The sequence below is a fragment of the Drosophila innubila genome (assembly GCF_004354385.1).
Source record: "Drosophila innubila isolate TH190305 chromosome 2R unlocalized genomic scaffold, UK_Dinn_1.0 1_C_2R, whole genome shotgun sequence".
NCBI classification, from domain to species: Eukaryota; Metazoa; Arthropoda; class Insecta; order Diptera; family Drosophilidae; genus Drosophila; species Drosophila innubila.
The window spans coordinates 17,717,293-17,734,692 of NW_022995374.1; the positions used below are offsets into that span (position 1 = coordinate 17,717,293).

A 17,400-nucleotide genomic window follows, 5' to 3' on the forward strand; every position below is an offset into this window, starting at 1 on the left:
ATGTATACCAAAATTATCGATACTTGTTCGATTCATCAACTGTAGCTACATTTTTCTTATCGACATATATAAGAACTCAAGAAACTCGATAAGAAATTAATAAATTAGATGAGTAATACAAATTCGAAACTAGACAAAATTAAGGCAAACATGTTGATGAAGTCCAAAGTTATCAGCCCTCGGGGGAAAAAAATATTAAAAACTCGAGAAAACTCTGACAAAAATTTTGCAAAAATTTAAAAATTCCAGCTAAAAAATAAAAACTTGAAAAAATGTACAAAAATTTAGAATACCTTTTTTCAGAAAAAAAACATATTTTTGAAGTAAAATAAATCAAACCAGATCGGAAATTTTTACTGAAGTGGCAGCACTCGGCTAATCGACGCTGCGACGAATAACAAAGGCACTAATTAATTTGCTGTGAACAATTTATTTCTAAATAAAAACGCTTGCTTTACTTGCTTTTCAGCTGTGACATACAGCTTGAATATCTTATATTTTGCATTTAAAATAAATGAATAGATGTTATACCAAACCTTGATCAAATTACACATAAATAATTATTGCAAACTGTTTAACTATATATAACATACATTCCCAGATGTAAAATGACCCTAAATCAGTCCGAACAGATAGTAAAACACGGGCAAGATAAGGGCCGCCTTTGCAGAGGACACACCGGTCACTCCAATGATCAGCTTGAAGATGCCGTAGTAGAAGATAAGCTGCAACGCAACGTGAAGTCCAAGCAGACTGCAAAAGAAGAGATAAAAAGGTAAACAAAGTCATATATAATCTTATCAGTTAGTGGACTTACATTTTGTCCTTGCGACGTGCCTTTTCCAGATTCTTGGGAGACTCCTTACTCAAATACTGACGCACTCCTTTGATCGTGTTGGCAAAGTAATCATCCCAAGCGAGTTCACCAATGTCAATGATAAACTTTTTTCTGTCCACGGGATCCAACGATTTGGATAGCGACAATAGACGTTTGCTGTCAAAATGCCATTCCGTGAATATAAAACGCTCCAAGGTGTTTAGCGAGTTCCAGACGTTCTTGTGCAGACGAATCAAACTGTAATCGTAAAAGGAAAAAGAAAACATCAATTGGAAATGATCATTCTGCTGGGATTAGAGTACATACATGGGTCTGCCACCCGCTATTTTGGTAACTAAATCAAGGAAGAAGCCGGGTATAAAGTGAAACAGAATGGCGCCAATACGAAACAGGAATAGACTCTTCACCAGACGGAGATTGGGATACCAGACGGCACTGTTGAGTGGATACTCATGCAAATAGCTATTGATCTTGTCCGTCAAAAACTCGAAACGGAATGGTTTATATGTGCTCGAAGTCAAATGGAAGATTTGCAGGTCGGCAGGACGATCTCCATTCTTGACTCTGCAAACAAATGGAATTATTAGTTAATAACACTCTCTTAAGAATTCCTTGATATACCCACTTAAGTGTGTGGACATAGTAACCAGTCGCTATAATGCCATTGACCACCACATCGATGGGAATGTAGTCCATAATCAAAGTCGGATCCAATGGCAGGCGACGTAAAATGCCCTTCGAGGCCCCCATAAAGAAGCCCTGTGGTCCGTTCTTCGAAATGGTCCAACCGGGTATTGGTTCCTTCCAAGCAGCCGTGACTACAATGAATCAAACATTTGAGAAATACGATTTCCAACTTGTCGCTTCACTTACTCATGCTGGGACGCACAATGCCGCAGGGGAAACGGCTGGCCACGTTGGCCACCTCATGCTCAGCCAGATGCTTGGTGAACGTGTAAGTATTGGGATGATCCTTCAGTAATCTGTAAACCATTTAAATCATTATTTAATTTCAGTTGGACCGCATTGCAACTCACTTTGGCTCCAGTGCTTTGAGAGCTTCGTCGTTAAGTGTTTCCGCCAGCTGAATAATCTTTTCTGGATCATCGGGCAAGGGATACAGCTTCTCCTCCACCTCGGTAATGTAGGCATTCACATATGCACTGGACACATGGACCAAAGCGTCCAGTTTACGCAACTGTTGGCACAGTTCCACAACGCGACGTGTGCCACGTAAATTGATGTTCGTTGTCTCTTTGAGGGATTGGAAGAAATCCAACGTAGCAGCCGAATGGAACACCACGTTCACATTGTCGATAAGTGTTTGGCGATCCTTTGGCGCGATACCTAGATTATCTAGTCCAACGTCGCCCTCAATGGGCACAATCTTGGACAGACGTGACTCCAGCTGCAGCTCCTTGAAGCGATCAAACACAGAGTTCTTCTTCAGCTCCTCCAGACGTTCCTGCACGTTTTTGCCCTTTTTGGCGCGCATCAGCAAATACAGGGTGCCCACATTGGGCACATCCCGCAGCAGCTTTTCGACTATGGTGACGCCTACAAAGCCTGTGGCGCCTGTAATAAATACATTGCGTCCCGCATAGAAATTTGCAATCGGTGTGCTGTGTGGATAAAGATAAAGTTGTTTAGTTGTTAAAGGAAACCACAAATTGTTTACATAATCAACACTACAACTATTTTACATTAATTTACGAGATTTCTTATACATATGTGAATGAGCATAAAAAACTAAACAAAAGAAAAGAGAAAACTTTCCCTTCACGCGATTCAATCGCTTGGAAGCTGGTCGCGATTGTCACTCGCTTTGGTTACGATTACGACAATCAAATTGCTAGCTGGAGTTGAAGATGAAGCAACATTTTTTGGCGCATTTCTCGTAACAATTTACACAACGATGCAATGTTCAAAGTTCAAAACGAGTTTCGATCCCACGGGGGAGTTCTAACTGCTGTTGTAGTTTAATATTTATGTAACTAACGACTTTTCGTAGGTGTTCCATGGTTGATTTCAAATGAGATGCGGGATTATTGATTTGAGACTAGGAAAACAACGATTTCATTAAGTGGCAGTAGTATCAAAGGTGGAACAGAGCTCTCAGCACTCGAGACTGACGTGGAATTTTTGAAAACTTGAAGTATATTTAAAAAAAAACATAAATAAAAAAGATACATTTGTAATATTATAGCAATAAAAAAAAATTAAAACATTAAAGAAAACTAAATCTGCGTAACGATATAAAAATTTAGTTGCAATTAGGTCAAAAGTTATTTGCATTTTAAATACAATAGCAGCAGGTCTAACTATAAAAACGATTTGTCTTATCAACGTGTAAGTAAGTTGTTGTGGGCCATTTCGTCACACGCAACGGTAATTTCAATTAGCCCATTTTGAATTGTGCCGTATTTTATTCGTAACGATGATCTAGTCACTGCATCCGTGTTAGCCATCGTCTTGCCTGCTCTTCATTTGGTCATGCCAAATGATTTTATAATGAACATGGCCAATGAATGATTGGTGCGTTGTTTCAACAGCAACTTTATATTTTTTTATTGTTCATCTATTGGCAATTAGATGTTGAAAGTTTTCAAAGCAGAAAGAAAAAAACAACTTTAAGGAAATATAATATTATGATAAATTTGCATGCATACACTCTCTCGGTATGCGATTCGGGTCTCAAGAGTTCAAGGCACGAGTTGTTGCAGCTGCAAGTTGCCTCGTCATTGCAACATCGTTACACTTCAAGCTTCAGTTACGGATTCAGATGCCATTTGAGCTCTCGACTAGCTGTCAACTTAATGCAGCTTTCACTTTGATCGTAAGCTTAGATCTGTTGGCCTAAACCAAAACTCGGTTCACAAGTTTAACTTCTAACGTGATAAATAGTTTGTTGTTGTTATTATTGTTCAGTCAAATCTGATGTGCTTTATTTAAATATGAAATTGAGGAAAAAACAGTTAAATTTCTGGATTTATTTTGAAATATGCTTTGCCCTTTTCGGACAGAACAAATATTGATAAGTTATAATAATATTGAAATGATCTTTAAATTTGTATCAACAAAACAATAATTAAATGTATTCAAAATGTACGTTATGCCTTTTTATTTAATTTTAAAATACATTTAATTTAATCAATACTACAATTTTTTTAAGAGAGTGTAACATTTGGAAAGGAGCAACAATAAAAACAAACTGATAAGACATCATTTTTTTTTGTATTTTATTTGTATGTCTGATGTTTTTACTTTTATTGAGTTTTTGACAATGTAGCTTTTAGCAATTAAAACAACTTTTTTGCTTGTCAAAAGTTGGCAACACTTTAATTTCAGTTTCATCAACAAATTTGCAAATTTGCCACGCAACCTTTGAAGCTTTGCACATTTTCCTACTGGGTTTCATTTAACGCTATAGTAAATTATATTATTATCTTGAGTTGGCCACATTGTGAGTTGCTGTGATTAGATTTTGCTGCCGGGTTTTTATTAACAGCCAAGTTAAGTGAAGCAGTACATTTATCTATTTATCTATTAATTGGCTATTTATGGCACAATTGATGATGAAAGGGTCACAAATGGATCAGTTCGGAGAATCATTGTTGCAATCGGTGTCTGGCATCTGTTTTGATCAATTTGTCAGTCTGGTCAGGTTATTGATTATAATTTACATCTAAAAATAGCACCAATGAGGAGGGGATAAAAGACAAGCTATGTAGTTTTAATAATTACATATATGCGGTTTTAAGCTGCGGAAGTAATTGCATGTAATGGAGCTTGTTGGCACTGCGGTGGATCTCATTGTGTCTCTTTTGTATTTTGTTTTAAAGTTTTTATTTTTGTATTTTTCCACTTGCGCTCCTGCATCATATATCAACGCCTCCATTTGACTTGAGGGCCTGAGCTTCAGAGTCTGCCAAGATAACCTGTTTCCTACCCGGCAATTAACGTCATTCTGAATGTGTTTGCAACGGAATTTGTAAATTGAAATTCGCACATGAGGCGTTGGCGTTGATCAGGTCAAAGTTTAAGAGGAGTATTTTTTTTTGTGATACTACTTAATACTAATATATACATGAAAAAGGGTTGTGTTTAGAACAAATAATGGTGGGTATTACTGGGTATTCTCGATGTCAATGGAAACTGAATGCTAAATTCATTTAAAAACTAATATAGTACTCATCAAAAATATATATTTTTCTAATAAGATTCATACATACATTTATACTGTTGACTAACTACTCTCCTTTCGTTCGCTATATGCATTTTAACAACAAATTTAATTATATATACAGTTTACTTTTTATTTTTAGAAAATAATGCTGTCACTTTACGGTTTACTCTTTCGTATGTCCAATAACTCTTCTTACATAGGCTGTTTAATCCTCTGTTATTTTCAGAGCATGTGGATTCTGTATGCATCTTTGTTGTTTGCTTCGAACTTTGCACCATTTATTTTTAAATTTTTTTTAAAGGAATACTATAAAAGACAAACATCTGCACACAACGACACACATATGTACTTATATTCGTTCAAACCTAGAGAGCTGGCAAAAGCAGTCAAACGAGCCAGTTATATTTGTTAGATGGACCATTTATTGTATAATCGATGGACAAGTTTGCTTACCTGGCCATTTTAAGGGGAGCAGCTGTTGTTTTTGTTGTTCCTCAAATTACTGGTTAGCTTAAGTTAATGTATACTTAGTTGTCGTCTCAAGATTTGAATAGAACACACAAAATTTCTCTTTTTTTCGTGCGGTGTCTCTAAAAACTGGGGCTCTTTTTTCGTTGTTCCCTCTTTCCTCTTTCACTCGGTTGTTGTTTGTTTTGTCGTTGTTGCTCCGGCAGTAAACAAAATGCACAAACACATCTGTATACAGATATTTTTATAAATGGTTCTGTGTGTGCGTGTGCCTGTGTGAATATGTATGCAGTGATGAACAGTTACGTTGCTTTATGTGCGGGTAACTTTACTCGCTTGAAAGCTCTACGTGGATCGTCGCACTTCCACAATCCACAATTCACAACTTGCACGTTTGCCGGCCGAAACGAAACTATTTGATCGGGTCTCTGGATTCGGCACTCGAGTCGCTGAACGTCAACGTCTGACGATCATCATCATTATCCACAACTTCATGATCAGCCTGTACTCCAAACCCGTTATGCAGTGGCGTTCTTTATAAGGGGGTTATAATTTCCTAAAGATAATTTGTTTTAATTTATTTACAGACATTAGACATTAAACTTTAAAGGCCTTTGTACACTAGAGTTTTTTCAGAGTGTAGAGCTTAGCTATTATTAATTACACATTAAACTGGGCGGGCTCTTTACATTAAAGTTATTATCATATTAATAAATACATATATTAAAAATGGATATACATACATATGAAATATTGTAAATGTTAACAGAACTGTTAACAGTCAAATCTTAACACGCGGACTTTAAATTCAGAGCAATGGACAAAAATGTAGCATACTTTCGGGGATGACTAAAAGTTAAGTTCCACAACAGAATAAGGGAAATGGAAAACAAATTTACTAAATTTTTTTTTTTTTCTGCTAATTTGCAATTATCATATAAAACATATATTTCATTTTCCGAGATTAAAATATTTATATATTTTACGAATCCCGTTAAATTCAAATTAAATGAAAAGAATTCATTTTTCATTTCAAATATCAAATCATGAAAAAAAAAACACAATTTGCGATTATGCTTAACATTAAAATTGTCATATTTATTTCATTTATAGTTACATATTTATTATTTTTTTTATCGTTTACGTTTGGTTTCGTAATTTACAAGTGCAGAAACATTGACTATTTGACTATAAACCAGGACTATTTGTTAATGTGACTACGATTTGAGCTATGTTTTGGACTTGTTTGCATTGCTGTGTGTTGCTTTATTTCGATAGTTATGAATATCGATTTATTTATTTATTTATTAGATTCATGCTATACATAATCGTACGTACTTCTGTAAGTTGTTGACTTGTACTCGAAGTGAGAACTTATAGTAAAAATACATGATGTAACCCTAAGAAGAACAACGATCTAACGATGAAGGCGACTGAGTTAAAAGTGAGTGAAAGGTGTGCTGTTATTATTTTGGATTGTATATTGCACATTATGAGTGATCGGGGCTTATTCAGCCATATCTACAACCACACCAGGAAGCCCCATATAAGCAGGGCCAGCGTCAGTCCGATTTGGAAGCCCAGGAATGGAGTTAGCGCAAAGTAGAGAATTGCAAAGATCACTGCGAAGCCAGCATAATGCAGTACATTGAAGCTGTAAAGGAAATTATATTAAAATATATATATCAGTTTATTTAGCGAGTTGTACTTACACCTTCCAGTAGTTGCGATGCCATTGTGTCGTAACCGCCGACTCCTTGAAATAGAAACGCCGAATGCCGATCAGGCAACGATCAATAAACTCGGACCAATCGCATTGGCTGGCATCAAAGTTGTAGCGCTTGCGATCGCTCTCATGGATAAACGAGGAGATGCGCAGAGCGTTCTTCAATGAATAGCGGAAGTCCTTGTCCAGGAAGTAGTTAAATGCCTTAGTGCCATTCTGGAAGACTCGCATGTACTCATAGGCGCTGTCGGTATATAAAAAAAGATAATAAATTATTTTTGAATTAGACTTTATGATCTAAATTCAAACCGATTTTTGATTTTAACATCGAATTAAAAAATCGGTTATTTTAAAATAATCTTTTCATTATTGCGTTAAATATATAAAAATTGAAAAAACAACGCCATTTCATCACTTTTTCAATGCCTAGCTAAGGAATTTGAGAGATTTTTTGACTTAAATTTCATAAAAGTTAATAATAAATTAAAAAAAATATCTCTCAAGTAAAACTGGGCTATGAAAAATGATTCGTTAATTTTTTTCCGTATTTATTATTATTATTATATTGGTAAATATCGATTGATTTTTACTAAAACGTCGAATTGAGATGATAAAACTTAGCCTTTACAAAAATCTATATATCGATGTCTTACAGTTTTTCCAAATAAATACTTAAAATATTTTTTAAGTAATTTTCTGAGAGATCGCGCACAGACTAGACAATTACCGATGATTTTTATTGTAAAATCGAAAAATATCGGGTTACTATAAAAATGCAAAACATCTATTTTAATTTTTTTTTAAACATTACTAGTTTCTCTCTCACTCTCTCTATCCCTTTGTGTGTCTCTCTTGAAAGAATACTCACGTGTGCTGGGGCATGCCGATGCCAAAGAGTTTCTCCGGTATGATGAAGATCATAGCGGGCAACAGATGGAACAGATAGAAGAAGAGATTATAGCGCCAACCATTGCGCAACTTTGTCGATGGCTTCCACACGAAACTGTTGGGCGGATGACGTTCCACGCTGTCATTGATTATGGTGCAGAACTGGGAAAGGGTCAGTGGATTGACCTCGCCGGATGTGCAGTGTATTATCTCGGGCTTGTCCACATGATGTGTGCCCACATACCAGCCCATGACCAGAGAACTGTTGATAACATAATCACATGGAATGATATCAATCACGGCATTTGCACGTCCGCACATCGTACGGAAGATGCCCTTGACGAATCCGGCCAAGAAGCCCAAATGTCCTGAGTTGGCATTGCCCACCCAACCCTTCATTGGATACTCCAGTGTGCCGTAAACTGTGAGAATTAATCAATTAATCTTTAGCTTAAAAACGTCCTCTTGAAAGTCCTACCAATCGATGGCCTGACTATGGCTGCCGGCAGACCGGACATTTCTGCCATGAGAAGATTCTCCGACAGATTCTTGGTGAATGTATATGTATTTGGGTGATCCTTGAGGTATTCCTTGCACTTGGCCCCAGTGAAATCCACCCAGGCCTCATCGTTCTCTGCCATCTTCATCATCTCGTAGGGATCGAACTGTGACTTGTACACATCTTCGGTGATCAATCCTCGATTATTACTATTGCAAAAGGCCGTGGAGCAATAGATATATGCGGACAGTTGCTTCAGCTGCTTGGCCAGCTCAATGGTCCGCATTGTGCCCGTCAGATTCGTGAAGATTGCTGTACGCAGCGGTGAATTAAACCTGATTGTTGCCGCACTATGATAGATCACGTTTACGCGATCGAGGATCTCCTCCAACAGCTCGGGGCCAAAGCCAAAGTTCGGCTCGGTCAACTCACCCACCACGGGCACAACCTTGGCCAGTGTTTTCTCATTGTACTTCTGAAAGATCTGTAAATAAAAAAGGTAACCATTAAACTGATCGTCGAGAAGGCATAATAGATTTACAAATGATATATGAAATAAACAAAATAGTCAAGGGGAATGTATCGAAAAAATGGATAGTTACTGAAAATATTGACAGAATTAAAATAGAGGAAAAATACTAATCAAATTCATATCCGCTAGAAAATCGGTTCAGTTTTTAAAAAGTTATGTCAGTTTAAAATTCTTAAAAATGTATCAAGGCGAAGTATAGAAAAAAGGGACAGTGATTGAAAGTTTAGAAAAAATAGACAGTAATAGAAAATTCCATTTATTATGCAGAATCAAAGTGGAGTGCAAATATTGACAATATTTACATTCCGCAAGGAAATCGGTTGAGTGTTGTCAAAGTTATGAGAATCTTATTTCTGTTTTTTTTTTTTAAATATTTTTTATAACAAGTTATTTATGTCTGGAACAGAGTAAGACTTTCAGTCTCATCTAATACTTTCATGTTTTTAGATATATAAAATTGAAAGTAGAGTCCAAATAATGACAATATTTACATTCCGCAAGGAAATCGATTAAGTATTGTCAAAGTTATGAAAATCTCATTTCTCTATTTTTTTTTTTAATATTTATTATAACAAATTATTTATGTCTGGAACAGAGTAAGACTTTCAATCTCATCTAATACTTTCATGTTTTCGGGTATATAAAATTAAATACATTTTGTTATTACGCTATTAAGATAGTGATTAAAAACAATAATGATTTAAACAACAATATACAGAGTCGTATGCGGACGGAAGACACTTCACTTCAGTTTCAGTTTCAACAAACTAATGCGTCATTAAAATACGTCGTAATAGTCTGAGATAATAGTAGTAGTTCGGCGGGAAATGGGTCGTTGCGGTGTCAGCAGTGTCAAGAGGCGTGGCCGAGGTGCAACAACAACTCTGGACCTGTTTCTCGACCCATTTTCATTGTTAGTTGTTTGTTTTACTCACCGGCTTCTGGAGGAGGCGATTGATGCGTTCGTTGGCATCGAAGTTGCGTTTACCTCTGACCAACACATAGATGGTGCCAATGTCGGGATGTGTGTCCAGCAGGGCCTCAATTAGGACAGTGCCTAAGAAACCCGTACCACCGGTAACGAAAATATTTTTCTTGGCAAAAAATTCGGGAACAGTCAGAGCGGTGCTCAGCTGACGCTGGCTGGGATGAGATGGCGATTCAGTTCCAGCCTTGCTGATGCCAATCTTTGTGTTGTGGCTGTTGTTGGTCTTGTGATTGTTGCTGCCATGCTCCGTAATGACGGCCATGGTGTAGGGCTCTAGATTTGTGGGTGGCGCCAACTTGCTGCTGGATCTGTCCTCGGTTGCAAGCTGAATAAAGTGAAATCCAAAAGTGAAAATATAAATAAAAGGTTAAATCAAATTAAATGCAATCGAAACCACAGACGAGGTCAGTCTAACGGTTTTCCACTTCAACGGCTGCCTTTGAAGTCGGTGTCAAAGCCACCGGAAGTGCCATGAGCATAAAGCTGAAGTTTTCTCAATCTTTTGACTCGCAAGATATCAATAAGTCTCTTGAGGGGAAAGGCAACCTATTGCAACACCTTAATTTACTCTACTTTAATATATTTTATAGCTATGTAAGAGATCAATTTTAAATAGTTCATTAAAAAAAAGAAAAATTAAATTTGAAGCAGGGACAGTAAATAATGATTATTTTGTTTTTTCAAATGAAAATTTTATTCACTTCTAGTAACTGTACATGAACTTGAAAAATACCAACATATTTCTTTAAGGGTAATCTACGCAATTTCACCACGATCTTAAGAATTATGATTTTTAATATTTTACTCATGAAATAATCATTATTTTTAAGCAAAATAATAAAACTCATAAAATAATGATTATTTCATTAGTTTTTTTTTTTTTTGAATCAAAATTAAAACTCAAGTTGGTTGGTCAAAATAACACGTTGAGCTTTATTTTTGATTAAAAAAATAAAACTCAAGAAACTTTTGAATCAAAAATAAAACTCAAGAAAAAAATGTTGTTATATTCTTTTTTTTGCTCAAAAATAATGATAATTCCGGAGTTGTATTTTTTTGATCAAAAGTAATCCTAAGTAAAATAATAAAACTCATAGAATAATGATTATTTCTTGCTTCTTCTAATAAAACTTGTAATGATTACAGTCCCTGCTTTTGAGTTTTTTTAATTTTCGGGAATGTTTCAGATATCTAGAAACACTTAAATTCTTTTAGAGCTTCTAATCTCACAGAGAGGGCCTTGAGAAGTATATCAATTTAGTATCAAAGTTGACTTTACACTTGAATTTCAAGCTGTTTAATTGCCACGTTATTATTTGTTTAGCTCCCGGGGAATTCAGTTCACAAAATTTCGGTTTCAGTTTTTGGATGTGAAAAAATATTGAAAAAAATATTAAATCGTTTGGAATATATATCAAAATTCGGCGTGGTATTTTATTAAGATATTTAGGATATACACAAGTTGAGCTGTTGACAACGATTTGTTGTTGTTCACGATGAGCGTTGTCAAGGGATTGCGGCGTTGCATCCGTGTGTGGAGGCAACGAGTCGCCAGCAAACTGCTCGAAAGTCAGTTTGGAGCGTTGAGCGTGGAACAGCGTCGAAACTATAGATATGACGATCGATTCAATTGGCCAACTGGTAGTCCGGGAGATAGAAAAGTGTATACCGAAGAGGGCTTCGATCCTCGGTATGACGAACGTCACTATAAGAGCTACCAACGCACTGAAGGATTCGGCAACAATACTTCCGCCAAGGATTCAGAGTCGAGACGTCGTATAACACAGGACACGGCTGATCATCAGCGTCGCCAGGAGCGCATTATACAGGAGAATAAATGGAGGTGGCAATACCGTTCGGAGCCAAAAACAACTGGACTTCGATATTCATTTGAGAAGCCAATTTATGGAGCTGGTCCACCAAGCAAAAAGGGAGGTACCACCACGGAACCAAGGCGTAGGGGGCAAGAACAGCGCCAGAAGGAAGTGAAGCGTCAGGAGCGTGAGTTGCGTGAATCTCGCAAGAATTACGACCTTCCTGGCTACAATCGGCCACTAAAGAGTGAAGCGGATGAGGCTCCGGTTGCTGAGGATACGCCAAGTCCCGCCAAGACCGCCAGCCAGGCGTGGCTGGAGAAGCGTGCCCGTGAGGATGAACAGAAATATTGGCATTCGTGGCACACGTGTCCGTCGGAGCGACAGAATCCAGAAAGCGCCGAGGATGCCAGCGAGGAGATAATGCATGGCTATGAGGGACCACGTGGCCCACGTCGCGGACTTGTGAAGCCTCCTCAGCCCTATGATGGCGGCGTGCGACGCTTTCAGACGCATTCCGTTCAACTGGCCGATCGTAAGGTGGCGCCGCCTCGTTTCAGGCCCGGAAAGAAGACCGCCTTACGGCGAAAGCCCAATGGCATGGAGAAGCAATATCGTTTGGCCCGGGACTTCACACGAGTCAACAGATTGAGTGATGAAAGCGATGTAACGACCGAAGAATTCAGCAAATTTTTCAAGCGTCCATCGTCATCGCTGCTGCAGTCTCATGTGCTAAGGTCTCCGCCAACATTTGGGCATATACAGGAAGAGGAGCGACTGGAGGACATCGAGCTGCCCAAACAGCCGCCTCGCATGAAGCTGGCGTGGAAAGGATTGCCTCGACCCGTCTACAAGCGGTTCGATAGCATCAAACGGGCCGTTGCCCGCAACAATCAGGATCGCCTCAAGCAGCGCCTGGAGCCGCCCCGTTTTCGTATGACGGTCAAGTCCAAGGGTCTGATGCGTCAGCGTACGCCCATCGATAGTTTCTCAAATCAGCTGGCGGTTAACACCCGATTTACGCCGTACAGTGAATATCTTGGCTATGGACGGCAAACCGTATGCGATGCCTGGCACAGCTTTGCCAATGTCCACAATCTGAAGCCCATCTACTGAAAAAACACAGACTCTGGGTCTTTGAACTCGGACCAGAGAAATTGCAAAATTTTTTTGATACAAATTATTAACCCGAGGATAAAAAGATTCCAATAAATCTTTTTTTTTTTTTTTAACTTTTGAAGCAGTCAGAAGCAAAACTGGGAAGAACGCAACGTCTGTAGGATGAAAGAGGTTTAAGCTTCTGACAGAATATTAAATTTTAGAAGAAACGAGTATAATAAATAAATTAATTATGGTTCGGTTAACTAGAGGTCGTGATTATTGATATAATAACAAAAGTACTCGTATTAATGATAGTAATAGTATTAATTGGCGGCCCTTCAACTTACTAACTACGCGAATATCTTTAAGATACGACTCACACACATAGGCACAACAAAGTGTGTTGCCTAAGGTCTGTAACAAAAAAAGGCAGGAAAAAAACATGCGTAGTATTTTTTTCTCTTTTGAGATTAATTTTGATTTTGTTCAGTGATTTGTCTGACGCTTGTATTTGTGTCAAGGCCGTGATGAAAAGTAACTCAAAGACTGATCAACACTACAAATTTTTGAGTTTCAACAATATCTACATTTTTGTAGGGCATAGTTTTCTATAAATATTCAAAACTACTGTTGCTGCTGCTGTTGCACGGTCACGGTCATTATCGTCTCGATTTCGATATGCAGATGGCATCCATCTGGGTTTTTGGTACACCCCCCTTGGGTCTATCTGGTATTCGGTGTTTTGATTGCCCTGACACGTAATTTTTGCCAACTTGACGCTAATTGAAAATTTGTTGCATTTATTATAGTTTTTGGGTAATTTTCATGATTGCGCTTTAAATTTAATTAGCCAACCAATTTGTAGAGAGGGGCGGAACACGAGACAAAAAGGGGGCGTGCTAATTACTGATTTGGAAATATTTCAACAGCCTTCGCTCATTTTAAATAATTTTCACATATGTGAAATGCGCTCAAAATAAATATGTGTGTGTGTGCTTTCGGAGTAAACGCATTGCATTGGGCTAATTGCCTAAATGACTTGAATATTTCTCAAGGCGTTTTCAATCGTTTGACATTGACTTCAGAATTATGTAAACTGAGATTTCAATGAATTGAATTGCTAACAAACAAACCAAATATTGAACAGAATGCGCCTTCTCATGCTGAACCTCAGCATCCAAACTGGTTTCATTTCATCTCTCAATCACAATATTCGTATGTGGACTAGGTCTTGGCTCCAAAATCAGCATAATTTAGCATGACCTAAAGCTTTATTTTAAAAGCTCCCAAAATGCTCATCTAATCTACTATAAAGTCAATGAACTGTACGAAAGGCGTTCCCCAATTTCGAACCACGGAATTTCAAACTTTTTAGGAATTTAAAAGAGTTGGGCTATCAAACGATTTGGTTGGAAAACCCTTATTCAAGTAGTCACGTAGTAGATGCGTACGAATAAAAGCTGAATTGAATAAATCACATCCATATTCATTGTATATTTTTTAATATGCTTCGCATTTTGTTCTCAATTTGATTTTGAACGGAAGTTTCTCTATTGTGCATCTGATTGGCTTTTGAAGGTTCTGCTATTTGATTTCAGATACAAATACTTAACGTAACATATTATATAAATTTCAGTTTGAGTTTCAGTTTCAGTCTCAGAATATTCGCAATTTGTGCATTCGTCCCAAAACTAAGCGCAATGAAGCGTAAGGATTGCGCTGTCTATATAATTTTGTCTATGTATATGTAGATACATTAACTGAAATGAGCATGTGCATACAATATATACGAAGCCCATCTGCCTGCTGTATACATATAATTTTTTGTTGTGGTTTTTTTTTTGTTTTTTTTTTTGAAAGATTTGCATAATTTTGCGACGTTTGCGTTTCGCTTGCTAATTTTGCTCAACAAAATGAGACAGCGTCGCGAGTATAGATATAGTATCTATACACGTATCTATTGATGTTAGTGTATCTGTATCTGTATCTATTGTTGTGAAGGTATCTGCGCTTATCTTTCGCTAGCTGTGTGAGAGAGCAAAACCGTTTATGCATATTAAATCTGTCGAAATTTCTTTAAGTTTCAATATATGCTCACATGTCTGCAGCTTTTTGACCTATTTCGCAAAACAAAAGAAGAGAAAAAAACCAACAACAACAGGCAAACAACTTTATCATGACGTTTGTAAGGGCTGACAAAAAAAAAAAACATTTTCAAAAAAGTGTGACGAATATAATTATGAATAAGCTCCACACACATCATTTTTTGGCACTTTCTTTTTTATAATATGAGATCTCTTTGCATCTCTTCCTATCTCTCACGCTCTTTTTCTCTCTATGTGTATCTCGAGTGCTCCGTCCAGTCGAATCTCACTTTTGGCCTTTTGTTATAGATTTTATGTCTATAAGGTATGTATATATCTTTATATTGTTTATATGTACATATTTTGTTGCTTCCGCCATAGCAACAAAATGTGTAACAATTTGTTGTTATTTATTCGCGGCATGCGTTAGCTGAACTTGATAGCCGTTTTTGGGGGCGAGTCTCAATAAACAAAAGAGCAACAATAACAATACGATTTTATATAGTGCGTATTAAGTGCGCGGTGTGTTTCAATCGATATCGCAGTTTGTCTTTGGGCCTGGCCATTTGTTTTAGCAGCTACTGTCGTTGTTGCTGGCATTTGCATATTGTTGTTAGACCTTCACATTGAAACGACAAACGGTCTGACGAGTTCAATCAAATTGCCGTGTGCTCGCATAATTGACGCTTTCAATGTCGCGTGCAGATTTTCAGCTTAAACAAAAGACTTAGGCAACGAACTTGCCACGCCTAAGCGCTATGTAGTGTGAAATAGCAGCTCTTAATGCTGCTTGCTACTCGAGCAATTCGCACTTATTTTTTTTGCTTTTGTTTTTGCTTTTGTTGTTTTTAGCAAACAAGAAACAGACAATTGACTTTTGTTGTTTCTGGCAGCCGCTGTCAAGTTAAAAGAAATTATAAATAAATAAAGCGGTGTTTTATGGATATTTTACCCAACCGGTTTGGCTCATCAATTTATAGCCCTCGGCCATAGATGAAATAAATCATCTAAAATAAAAATAAAACAACAACAAGAAATTTGGCCACGCTGTCGAAATTGTGCTGCAAAACTGAAAACCGAAAACACGAACCGAAACCTTCAAAAATAAAAACCAAATGAGGAAAACATTTTAAAATGTCCAACGCAACGCCAATGAATTTTCCAGCAAGAGCGCGAAAAGCGTAAAAAAACAAACTTACTCAGACTTTGCAGCTTTGCGACGCGAAAAACTCAGACACATACACACAACTGACTCACACACACACACACACACACACATACAGGCATAAGCACACACCTGTCGCAGAAAAGTTAAAACAAAATACACAAAAAGCCAATTGAAAACGGATTTTGGAGGCAAAGTGAAAAGGCAGCGTGTCAATAAGAGCGCTGGAAAAGTCAACAAACAAACAATACTTAGATCAATAGATCAGCTAATTTTTCATATATTATTTTTATTTTTATATATTTTATATATTTTGGTCACAGCAGGCTTTGGCTTTCGTCAGAGCGTGCTTCCGTTTCTCATCGATTCGGTTTGTTTGGCAATCGATTCTTGAATCGATTTCAATTCTATTTCAGCACAATTGGAAATCACAAAAAGTCTTGAAGGCTTTACGGTGAGTCAACGCGAGTTTCACTTAAAATTGCACTTGAGCTTACAACATTTTAAATAGTTAACAATTATTTGTGACGTTTAACTAACCAAAAAATGTATGGGGATTCAATCAGATCCAACCAAAAATAATGAAACAACACAAACGAACAAACGTTACGTTGAGAGAATACACTCTATGTGGAAGAAGTTGCTGCCAATGCCGACGCACGCTCAACTCGAACTGAAACCGAAACTGAAACCGAAACTGACTGGAACTGAGCGCCGACATGAGGAAATTTTAAATACCCACCAAGCAGGCAAAAGCTGAGCCACCGCCACCGCTAGAAACAAAAACAACAACCACGTCCGCATGGCCAACGAAACCACGTAATGATAATCGGAACACTAAATAATCAGCTCAAAAGCAAAGCGTTCGAGAGGGAAAGAGAGAGAGAAAACGAGAAAGAGAAAGAGAGCAAGAGTAAGAGTGAGAGAATCAAAAACCAAAAAGCAAAGTCAGCAAATATCTGAACTATTGTATAGACTCTTTGAGTGCCAAATCCAGAGACCGAAACAGACAACACAAGAGCTTTGAGTGGACAAAAAACAACAACAATAATAACAACAACAGGAAAGTCCCGCTACTTTGTGCTCGTAGCTATTTGGCCAACTGAGAAAG

General features: G+C 37.4%; 3 protein-coding genes across 3 annotated transcripts; 1 reads left to right on the forward strand and 2 right to left on the reverse strand.

Annotated features, from left to right (window-relative positions):
* Positions 1-481: 481 nt before the first annotated feature.
* LOC117783623 (putative fatty acyl-CoA reductase CG8306) lies at positions 482-5,901 on the reverse strand. The gene is made up of 7 exons (XM_034621104.1): positions 5,478-5,901; positions 1,876-2,460; positions 1,712-1,821; positions 1,464-1,656; positions 1,145-1,402; positions 818-1,075; positions 482-753 (listed from the first exon to the last, which is right to left on the reverse strand). The coding sequence occupies exons 1-7, from the start codon at positions 5,483-5,485 to the stop codon at positions 615-617; spliced, it is 1,551 nt and encodes a 516-aa protein (XP_034476995.1). The 5' UTR covers positions 5,486-5,901; the 3' UTR covers positions 482-614.
* A 662-nt stretch (positions 5,902-6,563) lies between these two features.
* LOC117783670 (putative fatty acyl-CoA reductase CG8303) lies at positions 6,564-16,986 on the reverse strand. Its single transcript, XM_034621196.1, has 6 exons — positions 16,830-16,986; positions 10,073-10,450; positions 8,585-9,089; positions 8,087-8,528; positions 7,205-7,462; positions 6,564-7,146 (listed from the first exon to the last, which is right to left on the reverse strand). The coding sequence occupies exons 2-6, from the start codon at positions 10,385-10,387 to the stop codon at positions 7,014-7,016; spliced, it is 1,653 nt and encodes a 550-aa protein (XP_034477087.1). The 5' UTR covers positions 10,388-10,450; positions 16,830-16,986; the 3' UTR covers positions 6,564-7,013.
* Positions 11,384-13,303, forward strand: LOC117783671. The gene has a single exon (XM_034621197.1). It carries the CDS (start codon positions 11,622-11,624, stop codon positions 13,053-13,055), a length of 1,434 nt encoding a protein of 477 aa, XP_034477088.1. The 5' UTR covers positions 11,384-11,621; the 3' UTR covers positions 13,056-13,303.
* Positions 16,987-17,400: the final 414 nt, after the last annotated feature.

Bases quoted from the DNA above. Each gene is read 5' to 3' on its own strand.
- LOC117783623 (XM_034621104.1), bottom strand. The intron at 1,822-1,875 runs GTGAGTTGCAAT...AATGGTTTACAG, and splicing joins CTCAAAGCACTGGAGCCAAA to ATTACTGAAGGATCATCCCA. The intron at 754-817 runs GTAAGTCCACTA...CTTCTTTTGCAG, and splicing joins GCACGTCGCAAGGACAAAAT to TCTGCTTGGACTTCACGTTG.
- LOC117783670 (XM_034621196.1), bottom strand. From the start codon at position 10,387: ATGGCCGTCATTACGGAGCATGGCAGCAACAATCACAAGACCAACAAC. The intron at 9,090-10,072 runs GTGAGTAAAACA...TTTTATTTACAG, and splicing joins ATCGCCTCCTCCAGAAGCCG to ATCTTTCAGAAGTACAATGA. The intron at 8,529-8,584 runs GTAGGACTTTCA...TAATTCTCACAG, and splicing joins CATAGTCAGGCCATCGATTG to TTTACGGCACACTGGAGTAT.
- LOC117783671 (XM_034621197.1), top strand. From the start codon at position 11,622: ATGAGCGTTGTCAAGGGATTGCGGCGTTGCATCCGTGTGTGGAGGCAA.